At 44.8% G+C, this 13062-nt stretch overlaps 1 protein-coding gene across 4 annotated transcripts in view; it reads left to right on the forward strand.

Moving 5' to 3' along the window:
* The window catches only part of USP43 (ubiquitin specific peptidase 43), an 86775-nt gene that overhangs the window by 8328 nt on the left and 65385 nt on the right, over positions 1–13062 (forward strand). For all 4 annotated transcript variants that reach the window (XM_028836011.2, XM_028836012.2, XM_015118592.3 and 1 more), the window contains exons 2-3: positions 2750–2881; positions 12720–12823. In XM_028836011.2, the coding sequence (XP_028691844.2) occupies positions 2750–2881; positions 12720–12823 (236 nt within the window). The remainder of the gene's footprint in view (positions 1–2749; positions 2882–12719; positions 12824–13062) is intronic.

Below are 13062 nucleotides of genomic sequence, written 5' to 3' on the forward strand. Positions count from 1 at the left end.
AGAAAAAAAAAAAAAAAAAAAAAAGGAAAGGTCTAGACCGTAGAAGTAGGAAAGCATGTTTGGGGCAGCTAGGTGGATTACTTACCTGGAGCTTTGAAACATGGAATGATATGGCTTGGGGCTGAACCAGAGAGGGTTTTTGGACTATTTGGTGGTGAGCAGGAGAGTAAGGAAGGATTTAGAGTCAGAGCATGACACTATTCAGCTGAGCTGTAGGAAAATTGGTCTGGTCTACCATGAAGTCAGTGGGTTGGCAAGGGGAGAACCTAGGGGCTGGGCCCCTCCTTAGGTACATATTATTGTCTGGGTCAGCTACAGGTGGAACTCAACAGTTGGGATGAGACTCTTCTATAGGGGAAGGGTGGAGACATTTGGGAGCCAGCATCCAGACTGCTTGACAGCTGACCGATATGAAGGAGAACCTGAAAGACGACACCTACATTAAAAGGATGAGCTGGTTTTAGAGATTTTGAGTTGGAAGGACCAGCTGCTCACCCCAAAGAGAATGTGTTGGTACAAGAAGATAGGTTTGAGGGTTGTTTGAGGGTAGAACTGCCAGATGAAAAATATACTATGCCCAGCTGACTTTTAATTGCAGATAAAAAATGAATAACTTTGTAGTGTAAATATGTCCCAAATATTGCATGGGACATATTTCTACTAAAAACGTATTCATTGTTTATGTGAAATTCAAATCTAACTGGGCATCTTGTATTTTTATTTGCTAAATCTGGTAGCCCTACTTGGGAATCAACACGCAGAGAAGCCTGGGGGAAGAGTCCAAACTAATGTGATTGGCATAAAGACTCAGAGCCACACTTGGGGAGGCTGAGGCGGGCAGATCACCTGAGGTCAGGAGTTCGAGATCAGCCTGGACAACATAGGGAAACCTCATCTGTACTAAAAATACAAACATTAGCTGGGTGTGGTGGCAGGCACCTGTAATCCCAGCTACTTGGGAGGCTGAGGCAGGAGAATCACTTGAACCCGAAGGTGGAGGTTGCAGTGAGCTGAGATCGTGCCATTGCACTCTAGCCTGGGCAACAAGAGTGAAACACTGTCTTAAAAAAAAAAAAAAAAAAAAAAGACTCAAACCCAGCATTTCAGTTAATTAAATCTTGCATTTTTGCTTTGTCTCATCCTAAAGTCTCCTTTATTTTTATTTTTAGTTTTTTGAGACAAGAGTCTCACTATGTCACCCAGGCTGGAGTGCAGTGGTACAATCTCTCCTCACTGCAACCTCTACCTCCCAAGTTCAAGCAGTTCTCCTGCCTCAGTCTCCCAAATAGCTGGGATTTCAGACGTGCACCACCACGCCCAGCAAATTTTTGTTATTTGTAGTATAGATAGGGTTTCACTATATTGGCCAGGCTAGTGTCAAATTCCTGACTTAAAGTGAGCCACCTGCCTCGGCCCCCCAAATTGTTGAGATTACAGGCATGAGCCACTGCACCTGGCCTCTAAAGGCTCCTTTAAATCTCAAGGGAAAATTAAAGGGGAAAAAAAAAAAAATCCCAGCCCGCCTGATTTGATTGGCAGTGTTAAGGATTGTCCTGGTCCTCAGCCTGGCTAAGACCAGTCCCTTTGGCAGGCGTGAGCAGAGAACAGACCTGCGTGGGATGAGACTGGAGGCTTGGCTCTGCAGTCTAAGAGAGAACCACAGCCATTGTGTGCTGTGTGCATGTGCATGTGTGAACACATAGACAAGTGATTTGCTTACATCCAGATGCCCACATGCTCACACATGTATAGCAAAAGTCCCTGGAAAGATGCTGAAGGAAGTGCTGAAAGTGGCTGTCCCCTGAGAATGGGTACCATGGGATGAAGGCCAGGTAGAAGGAAGAGTTCATTATCATCCTTTTTTATTGCATTATTGTTTTTTAGTATGTGCATATATTACTCTTTGCAATAAACTTTTTAAAAGCTGGAGTGTGCATTTATGCAGAAAATGACAAAGTTGCTACACAATTTAATAGAAGGACAGCGCAAGGGGGACCAGGAATGCAAACACCACGAGGGCAGTGAGTCTTCATCCGTTTTGTTCACTGTTGTATCCCCGGTCCCTAGAATAGTGCCTGGCAGGTGGTTGGCACTCAATACGTATTTATCAAAGTAGTGAACGGCTGGTTCAACCATTTGATGACCTAACCACAGAAACAAGTTTGTATCCTTAAATTTCATACATGTTAGAAAGCGACAGTAGAGGAGCTACATGCATGGTACTTAAGGAAATCAACTTCACTGCAAATGTCAGTATTCTGATAGAAGAAAGAGTTGAAGTTATGGGAATGAATGAAATCAGCAAGGGAGAGCAAGTAGGGCGAGAAGGCTGTTCACCATCTAGGTGAACAGAGAGAGAGAGCATGAGAATAGACCAATGGAGGGAAGACTAGTGGAGCATCATACCCCAGCAGTCACAGGGTTAGCTTCGGTGGGTCAGATGGTCAACAGTATCAAAATACTCAACAGAGACCACCCTCTGGGTTTTCAAAGGATAGAACATACATTAGCAGGCCTCTGGAAAGAAAATATCTTCTCCTATATACAGAGACCCTCATACTGTTTGGGGACATTGCCCCAAAAGGGCGGGCTTTGGCATGAAAGAACATTTCCACCCCAGCAGTTTGCATGCTGTCATCCCAGGTCAGGGCTGAATAATGACCACTTGGTAGACCTGGTGCTCACAGAGCCTTCGTTTGGTTGTATAAGGGGCCAAATTCACCTCTGGATTTCCTTTTTTTCCTTTCAGAATGCAGTTTCCAAGTATGGCTCTCAGTTCCAAGGCAATTCCCAGCATGACGCCCTGGAATTCCTGCTCTGGTTGCTGGATCGTGTACACGAGGACCTGGAGGGTTCATCCCGAGGGCCGGTGTTGGAGAAGGTCGGTTACTCTCAAAACAACACAATGTACTGGGTTTTCTTTTTTTCCTCTAAATATTGACTCAGCTCCTCAAAACTGAATCTTGAAATTGAGATTCTTAGATTCCTATATAGTCTGGTTACTATATCCACAGTCCATTCCCTGCACCCTTCTCTTAGCTGTGTTTGTTTTACACAAGGCATTTCCTTCCATTCCAGTATTTCTCATTCTCTTTGTCCCAGTGATATAATGAATAGAGTTTCATTTTGGCTCAAAATATGAAAAGTCTTTTCTTTGGTTTGTATTCCGTACATTAGTGTGGTCATCCAAGGCCATGAGTACTGTTCCCTATTATTTGCAGATGGTACCATTTGAACTCTACCGTTGCTTTCTCAGTTATGTATTCTACAGAGCACTGTTAACTTTTCCTCTCACGACACAGGTGGATGATTTTTACACATGTGCATTTAGCATCCCCAGGTTTTGATGAAACCCCAAACCTTTCAGAGGAGGAAAGCACTACAATAATTTGTCATAAGAACAGCTGATTGATACCTCAGATGCAGTCTTTATGGACTTTGCTCAATGATGGCTTATGCTCTAATGCTAGTCCTCTGTCTCCCACTTAAGAAAGTAAAAGCGAATGAAGTTATTGTATTATGAAAGTATTCATCCATTCTCACACAGCTATAAAGAAATACCTGAGGCCGGGTGTGGTGGCTCATGACTGTAATCCCAGCACTTTGGAAGGCCGAGGCAGGCAGATCACTTGAGGTCAGGAGTTCAAGACCAGCCTGGCTAACATGGCAAAACCCCATCTCTATTAATAATACAAAAATTAGCCGGTGTGGTGGCGCGCTCCTGTAATCTCAGCTACTCGGGAGGCTGAGGCAGGAGAATCCTTTGAATGTGGGAGGTGGAGTGAGCTGAGGTCACGCCACTGCACTCCAGCCTGGGTGACATAGTGACACTCGGTCTCAAAAAAAAAAAAAAAAGAAAAGAAAAAAAAAAAAGAGACATACTTGAGACTGGGTAATTTATAAAGGAAAGAGGTTTAATTGACTCACAGTTCCACATGGCTGGGGAGACCTCAGGAAACTTACAATCATGTTGGAAGGAGAAGTAAGTACCTCCTTCACAAGGTGGCAGGAAAGAGAGAGAGTGAGGGGGAAGAGCCCTTATAAAACCATCAGATCTCATGAGAACTCACTCACAATCGCGAGAACAGCATGCGGGAAACTGCCCCCGGTGATCCAATCACCTCCCACCAGGCCCTCCCTCCACATGTGGGGATTATGGGGATTACAATTTGAGATGAGATTTGGGTGGGGACACACAGCCGAACCATATCAATGAGTGAGCGAAGTTATTTTAAAAACATCTGTGAATAATCTGCTGTAACAGAAGAAAAGTTTCATGAACTTTGATAATTCCATATCAATGAGTGAGCAAAGTTATTTTAACAACATCCACGAATAATCTGCTGTAATAGAAGAAAAGTTTCATGAGCTTTGATAATTAATCAATAACACATACCTTTTGATGTATCACATGGCTGATCCAGATGCAGCCATGAGAACTGTTTTACCAGTTTTTTGGTTTTGTTTTAAATCTGGACACGTTATTCTCATCCTTTTCATTAATCAAATAAAAAAACCCTTGGAAAGTGCTTAGATCTTTCAACCGTCACCTTCCCATCCCTTCAGTGTTTGCTTGGAGCCCGTCATTCTAGCGTAATAAAGAATGAACAGCTCAGGAAGCTTAGTATTATTTTCCTGAAGTTTGTCTGTTTCCTTTATGTTTTCCAGCTGTTATCTTTCTTTTTTTTTCTCTCTCTCTTAAAATGTCAACTTACAACTTTAAGAAAAGGAGAACATAACTATATATGTTTCATGTATCAGAGAGATTGGGTAACCTTCTTAAAGCCACACAGCTAAGTAAAGGACAGAGTCAGGATTCAAGCCCAAGGGGTCTGGTTTGAAAACCTATTTTCTTATTTTAAAAATAATCACCCCAGTCATTCCCAAAACATACAAATGAAACAAAGCAAACAATCACCCCAGTAAAACCTGGGAGGACCACACATTCAAAGGTCATGGTGTTTTCTCTGGGTTTTGAGATTAGGGGTGCCATGATTTCCTGTTTATCTTATTCTGACGCCTTTTAGTTGTAAGTGACAGAAATTTAACTTAGTCTCACTCAACAAAAGGGCATTTATTGACTTTTATAACTTGCGAGTCCAGGGGTCAGACCAGCTTCAGGTAGGGCTGGATCCAGGGACTCAGATGACATCACCAGGTCTTTGACTATGTCTCTATCCCTTGTCTCCGAATCCATTTTCAGACTGACTCTGCCCAGATGGTAACAAGATGGCCTTCTGCAACGCTCGTGTAGTCTTTAGAGCTTGGGATTCCAGAAAAAGCCCAGGGAAGAGTCCGATTGTCTCAGCTTGGTTCACATGTCCATTCCTGGGCATGTGGCCAGAAAAATGGAATATTCTAATTGGGTGCAGCTGGGTTGCATGCCTGTGGGGGTGAACGTGGGCCAAGGAGAGCTTTTATAGAAATGGAACAGTTTGCTTCCCCAAAGAAAGGAATGCTGAGCAGATAAACATATGTCTACTATACTGTAGATTCCACAAGTTTATAGTGAACACATTTTGAAATCAGAAGGATATATTTGTCAAAAAGATACTGTTTATTGAATGTTTGTTATGTGCCAGGGATCTAACTTGATGCTTTGCACAATTTCTTTCCCTACCTGACACGGAGTAGACAATAAACTCTTGAAGTGATTGACTAAATTAGTCATCATGCTTTACTATTACAAGGATAACTCATATTTTACAGTTAATGGAAATTTAGGTTAAGTTGCTCAAGGCCACTCAACTTCTACTTGGTGGAGATAGAATTGAACCTGGCTCTGTCTATTTCAAAGCCAGTGTGTCAGATTCCTTTCCCTAAAGCATTCCTTGTGCTTTCTCAATTTCCTATGGCGGAGAGAGGAGACTTAGAGATAGGTGGTACCTCTTCCTGCTGGCTGCTTAGGAAGGCCCTTATCCTGTTTTTTTCCCTCCCCTCTCCCTGGCTATACCAGGCAGGTCTTCCTACTTCTAAGGTAGGTGGGATAGATAGCCTTTCCATTTTCCTTTTTTATCTCTTGGTAGCAGGAAAAAGCATTGGGCTTAAGGGTGGAGAAGATCACAGAGAGGTTAAGTAACTTGCCCCAAGTCACGCAGTTATTAAGTGAGAGAGCTAGGACCCAAATCCAGCTAGGACCCAAATCCAGTAAACTCAACTCTGTAACAGGCTTCCTTAACTTCGACACTGTTGGATGTTTGTGGTCAGTTGATTCTTTTCTGAGGATGGCTGTCCTGTTCCTGGTAGCATTAGTAGCACCTCTACCTCCTAGATGCCAGTCTAGTAGGCATCTAGACTAGGCATTTGACTATTTGTGATAGCCAAAAATGTCTTCAGAGATTGCCAAATGTCCCCTGGGATGGGAATGGGGATGGTGACAAAATCACCATTCCCCCAACCCAGTTGAGAGCCACTGCTCTAGAACCTTTGTTCCTCATTGTGGTGCACCACCCCTAGACCTTTCTTTAAGATAATATTGTGTTTATTTAAGTCAAGAAGGCCTGGCAATAATTCTTTTTCTTTTTTTTTTTTGAGATGGAGTCTCGCTCTGTTGCCCAGGTTGGAGTGTAGTGGCGCAATCTCAGCTTACCACAAACTCCGCCTCCCGGGTTCAAGCGATTCTCCTGCCTCAGCCTCCTGAGTAGCTGGAACTACAGGCGTGCGCCACCATGCCTGGCTAATTTTTGTATTTTCAGTAGAGACAGGGTTTTGCTATGTTGGCCAAGCTGGTCTCGAACTCCTGACCTCGTGATCCGCCTGCCTCGGCCTCCCAGAGTGCGGAGATTACAGGCGTGAGCCACCGCACCCGGCCAATAATTCTTTTTAACAACTTCAAAACACAAGTAAAAGCAACCATAATTGGTTTTCCAGTTTCGAATATGTCCTATCGCAATATACTCCACACTACCGCCAGATAGAAAGGAAGTAAGAGCTTGTCCCTCCTCTGCTTAAATTCCCCCACTGGCTTCCAATAGCACGTAGAACAAAAATCAGACTCCCATGTGGCTGACAGGGCCCAGCCTGATTCCAGACCCCTCCACCCCTGGCTCCCTGGCCTTGATCTCTCCAGCTACTTTCTATTCCTTAAGGGGCCAGGCGTGTTAGGAGTAGACCAGCCAGGCAAGACCAGCTATTGGCTATTGGCTAGAGAGAGGAGCTTACGCCGCCCTTAGTTTGACCTGATTGAAACCAGAAAAGATCTCTCTGGGTCAAAGCCTCTCCTGAAATTTGCTCTCAGAAAATTGGGCTGCCTGCAGAGGCCCGGCTGTGTACGCTTGAAGGTAGAGAACAGAGCTGTTGGGATTATCCGGCGTGAAACTTCATTTTCCCTTTCCTAGAAGGAAAGCCTCTGTCCTCTGTGAAACTCTGATTTTTTTTTTCTCTTTGAGGTTATTTCTGTTTTCAAGACATAGCAAAGCCATGTAGCTAGATTTATTTGAAATGGGAATAAAAACCATAAGGGCCGCTTTCTTTTCTGTTAATTTACTGATCCTCAAATGTTTTCATCCTGCAAAGAGGGCACATTTTTATTACCCTTTTAGAAACCCTAACACAATGTTTTTATCAGTTCGCTTTCCAGAATATGCCGCTCTTGCAGAATTAAGTAGGGGATGAGGCTGGGGAGAGGATCGGGAAGCTGACATGTATTAAGCACTGACTATGTGCAGGGAAGATACACAATATATGTCATCTCTTGAGATTGTTTTTATTTTTATTTATTTATTTCTTGAGACAGGGCCTCACTCTGTTGCCCAGGCTGGAGTGCAGTAGAGTGATCATAGCTCACTGCCGTCTTGACCTCCTGGGCTCCGGTGATCCTCCTGCCTCAGCCTCCCGGCTAAGTAGCTGTGACTATGGGGATGCACCACCACACCTGGTTAATTTTTTAGTTTTGTAAAGACGAGGTCTCACTATGTTGTCCAGGCTGGTTTCAAACTCCTGGATTCAAGCAATCCTCCCACCTTGGCCTCCCAAAGTGCTGGGATTACAGGTATGAGCCACTGTGCAGGTCATCCCCTGTGATTTTAATGGTAGCTCCATGAAATTGATGTGTTAGATGTAGAATGAGGCTCAGAGAGAGAGGCTGAGTATCATTCAGCTAACAGAGCAGAGCCAGCGCGTTTGACCTCATTGTCTGTGCTTTGTGAATGACCCCCTGCTGCCCCTCACTCCAGCCTCTTTCAGGATTTTCCTTCTCCATGCCCTTCCCTGGGTGATCCTGTCCACAGCCTCTCCCGATGCTGTTCAGTGTCATTGTAAATTCTTGGGTTGCAAGCAACAGCAAACGACTTGAGCTGACTCAGACAAGAAAGGGGACTTAGGAGAAGGCCAAGGAGCCTCACGCTGGATGACAGGGAAGGCTGAAGGACCAACTTGGAACTGTCAAGAATCAGGCAGCTCTAAGGGTATCTCAGCAGCAGCAGGAACTGCTCCGTTCTCTTCCCTGGACAGCACAGTCTGCAGAAATGTTTTCAGCCATTGGCCACTCTGGTCATGATTCACATTCAGAGTAGGAGCATCTCAGTGTGGCTTGCTTGGGCCATGGGCCTATCCCTTGGTAGGTGAGGGCAGGACCCTTGATTAAAGACCCCTCTCCATGCATGGACTGGATTCAGGGTTCTAAAACGGAGGTTGCTACTACCAAAGGAAGAGTAGCGTATACAGGGCAGCCAAAATATGCCAGGGTCTGCTATGCATCCAAGTTAGCTCCTCCAAGTGCTCTTCCCCTATTTGTCATGAATGTCTCTGCCTGGATATTGGGTCACCTCAAACCCAGCATGCCCGTCCCAAACACACCTCTCCTTTTGACTTTGCCTCTCTGTGAATGGAGCCGGGGTTTGCCAGGCACCAGACTGGATCCTTGGAGTTGATCACGTTCCTCCACTCCCACAGTCAGGGGCTGATTGATGAAGCTACGTCCTCGGGTGTCTGGAATCCATCCCTCCTTTTCATCTTTATGGCTCCTGTTCTACCTTATCCTGTTGTTTCCTGAATGCTTGAGCCTACTAATCTGTGTCCTAACCTCCAAACTTATACTTCTTCATCTGGGAGTCAGTAGCTGTCAAGTTAAAGCATCTCTCCAAACATGTTGCTACCACCTGAGTTCAAAACTCATCAGGTACTCCCCCTTGTGTAATAACAACCACCACCTACACTGTGCTTTGTGCCAGGCATGGTTCTAAGTGTTTTGTACATATGCTCTCTTTTTTTTTTTTTCGAGACAGAGTTTTGCTCTGTTGCCCAGGCTGGAGTGCAGTGGTGCGATCTCAGCTCACTGCAACCTCCGCCTCCTGGGCTCAAGTGATTCTCCTGCCTCAGCTTCCTGAATAGCTGGGATTACAGGTGTGCACCATCACACCCGGCTAATTTTTGTATTTTTAGTAGAGATGGGGTTTTACCATGTTGGCCAGGCTGGTCTTGAACTCCTGACCTCAAGTAATCTGCTCACCTCAGCCTCCTGAAGTGCTGAGATTACAGACTTGCGCCACCGTACTCAGCCTTGTGATTTATATATAGAAACTCTTTAAATACTCAGAGAATCCCTATCAGACAGGTACTGTCATTATCCCTTTATTATAGTTGGGAAATCATAGAGCAAAGAGATTAAGTAACTTTTTTAGCTGGATCAGAGCAGTCGAGTAACTTGTAATCAAGTACCGGTGTGGGGATTTGGACATTCTTTTTTTTTTTTGGGACGGAGTCTTGCTCAGTCATCCAGGCTGGAATGCAGTGGTGTGATATCGGCTCATTGCAACCTCTGCCTCCTAGGTTCAAGCGATTCTCCTGTCTCAGCCTCCCAAGTAGTTGGGATTACAGATGCGTGCCACCATGCCTGGCTAATTTATGTATTTTTGGTAGAGAGAGAGTTTCACCATGTTGGCCAGGCTGGTCTTGAACTCCTGACCTCAGGTGATCCACCCACCTCAGCCTCCCAAGGTGCTGGGATTACAGGCATGAGCCACTGCACATGCCCAGACATTCTTTTTGTTTGTTTGTTTGTTTGTTTGTTTGTATTTTTGAGATGGAGTTTTGCTCTTGTTGCCCAGGCTGGAGGGCAGTGTCGCAATCTCTGCAATCTCGACTCACTGCAACCTCTGCCTTCAGGGTTCAAGTGATTCTCCTCCCTCAGCCTCCTGAGTAGCTGGGATTACAGGTTCCTGCCACCATGCCTGGCTAATTTTTGTATTTTTAGTAGAGATGGGGTTTCGCCATATTGGCCAGGTTGGTCTTGAACTTCGGACTTCAGGTGATCCACCCATCTCGGCCTCCAAAATTGTTGGGATTACAGGTGTGAGCCACTGTGCCCAGCCTGATTTGGACATTCTTGACCCTGTTACAATGCTGTTCACTGAGCCAGGTAGTCTCCCTTAGGACATAGAAGTCCCCACCCATTGTGGCACCAGACTCACATTCTAGCCCTGTTTTCTACTTCTCTTTGCACATCCTGTATCCTAGGCAAATTGGGTGTCATAAAATATTAGGACATATAAGAATGACCATTTTGAGCACTCATAACTTGTTCATCTCAATATTTTATTATGAAAAATTTCAAACATATGGAAAAGTTGAATTAATTATGAAGTGAACACTCCTCCCCATCACCTAGATTCTACAACTTATGTTGTACTAAATTTGCTTTATCACACATTTACCCATCTGTCTCTCTATCCACTCATTACTCATATCTTTTTTCCCCTCATCTTATTTTTTGGATGTACTTTGAAGTAAATTGCACACCTTACCCCAGACGCTTCACATGCGTTCCTTTTGCCTGGTTCTGTCATCTGCTTTCTAAAATCCTTCAACATTTACCTCTAATTTCACCCAGGTCTTTACATATACCTCACTGCCTGCCTGTTCTTCTAAAGGTATATATAGACACATGCACAGTGTATCAATGGTATTCGAGTTTCATGGTGGGAATGTCAGGAAAAATTGTCTAAAAAGACTCCATGAGGGGAGTAATGATGAAAAAGTTGAGAGATGCTGCTCTAGGGCATATTTTATGTGGGGCCTTGCATAGATATTTATATAGGTAAGTTTATATTTTACTAAATAGCGTTGTATTATGAGTGGCTTTGATTCTGGGATTGCCCTTAGGGACAGACATCTTCCAGGACAGAAATTTTGGCATAACAGGGCCTTAATCAAAAAATCATGTCCCATGTGTGGTAGGGAACGGACAGGGGGTGAAGAATAAATTTAGGGAAACGAGAAAGGTTGATTAACTCATTCTGGAAGTGGTAGGGGTCCAGAGGAGGTTGGTGGCATTAGGGCACACAGAAGCCCTGAGGTGAGATAGGCTAAAAAATGACTCCCAAAGACATGGGGTCCTAATCGTTGCATCTTGTAGATGTTAATCTGTATTAGTCTGTTTTCACGCTGCTATAAAGGAATACCTGAGACTGGGTAACTTACAAAAGAAAGAGGTTTAATTGACTCACAGTTCCACATGACTGGGGAGGCCTCAGGAAACTTACAGTCATGGTGGAAGGGGAAGCAGGCACCATCTTCACAAGGCGTCAGGAGAGAGAAGAGTGAGCAGCAAAGGGAAGCACCCCTTATAAAACCATCAGCTCTCATGAGAACTCACTAACATGAGAACAGCATAGGGGAACCGCCCTCATGATCCAATCACCTCCCACCAGGTCTCTCTCTAGACATGCGGGGATTGTGAGGATTACAACTCAAGATGAGATTTGGGTGGGGACACAGCCACATCATATCGTTACCTTCTATGGTAAAGACTTTGGAGATGTGATTAAGAATCTTGAGATGGGGTCATTAACCTGAATTATCCAGGTGGGCTCTAAATGCTACCAGTGTTCTTCTGAAAGAGAGGCTGGGGGAGATTTGAGACACACACAGGAGAAAGCTATGTGAAGACAGAGCAGAGAGAGAGTTGAAGATGCTAGGATTGAAAACTGGAGTGATGTGGTCACAAGCCAAGGAATTCTGGCAGCCACCAGAGTTGGAAGAGTCAAGGAACAGACTCTCACCTAGAGCCTCTGGAGGGAGTGCAACCCTGCCCACACCTTGATTTCAGTGCAGTGATACTGATTTTGGATGGCTGCTGTGAGAGAATAAGCTATTGTTTACAGCCCCCAGTTTGTGATAGTTTGCTATCGCAGCCACAGGAAACGAGGAAACGCAAGGGGAATGTAAAGGACACAAGCACTGATGGACGGAGTGAAGGAAGCTTGTGCACCAAATTGAAAAACTAAAAGACTCATTTGCCTGCAAAAGAGAATACTTACGTGAAACTGGCTCCTTGGAAAATGTGGGCAGGAATGATTTAGCAGGCAGGTGGAAGGTGGAGATATTTGGTGTGGATGCATTTGAGGTGATGGCAAGCCCACCCTGTGAAATATACAAGAGGCACCTAGACATTGAAGCTGAGTGGGACAGAGATAATGCACAGGGCCGTCCATCCAGGGGGAACAGGTGAGGCTGATGAGAATGAGCGAGCATCCGCCAAGGTTCAGGCTCAGGTTTGCTCTTTTAATACACGCACACTTTTTGTCCCAGAGAATTTGGGAGGTCAGGGGATTGAAAGAAACTTGAGTTATGGTAAAGGCAGCACTGAAGGTTGAGACTCTACAGAAGCCCAGAAAGGGATGATGTGGGCCCAGGAGAGGAAGCATGGGCTCGGTGGTCTGGAAGCAGTTGAGTGACGAGAGGTGTATCTAATCCGGCTTCCTTTCCTCATTTCTTTGCAGCTTCCACCTGAAGCCAATAAAACCTCTGAGAACTGCCTGTCACCATCAGCTCAGCTTCCTCTAGGTGAAAGCTTTGTGCAAAGCCACTTTCAAGCACAATATAGGTAAGACGGGGATGTGTTTAGAATGTATCACCCAAGCCCACACACTCAATTCCTGGTAACCAGTCTCCCATTGCCAAAACAACAAAACCACAAACACCCTTCTCTCTCCCATTAGAAATCCTGACTAAGCACACACTCCTGTTGACCTTTAGTATTTCTTCTTTTCCTTCTTCTTGGCTCCTGGGCCCTCCACCTTACTTGAAGGAGGGGGTGATAAGAGGGTGATTCTATAGAAGGTA

Source organism: Macaca mulatta, chromosome 16 (genome assembly GCF_049350105.2).
Source record: "Macaca mulatta isolate MMU2019108-1 chromosome 16, T2T-MMU8v2.0, whole genome shotgun sequence".
NCBI classification, from domain to species: Eukaryota; Metazoa; Chordata; class Mammalia; order Primates; family Cercopithecidae; genus Macaca; species Macaca mulatta.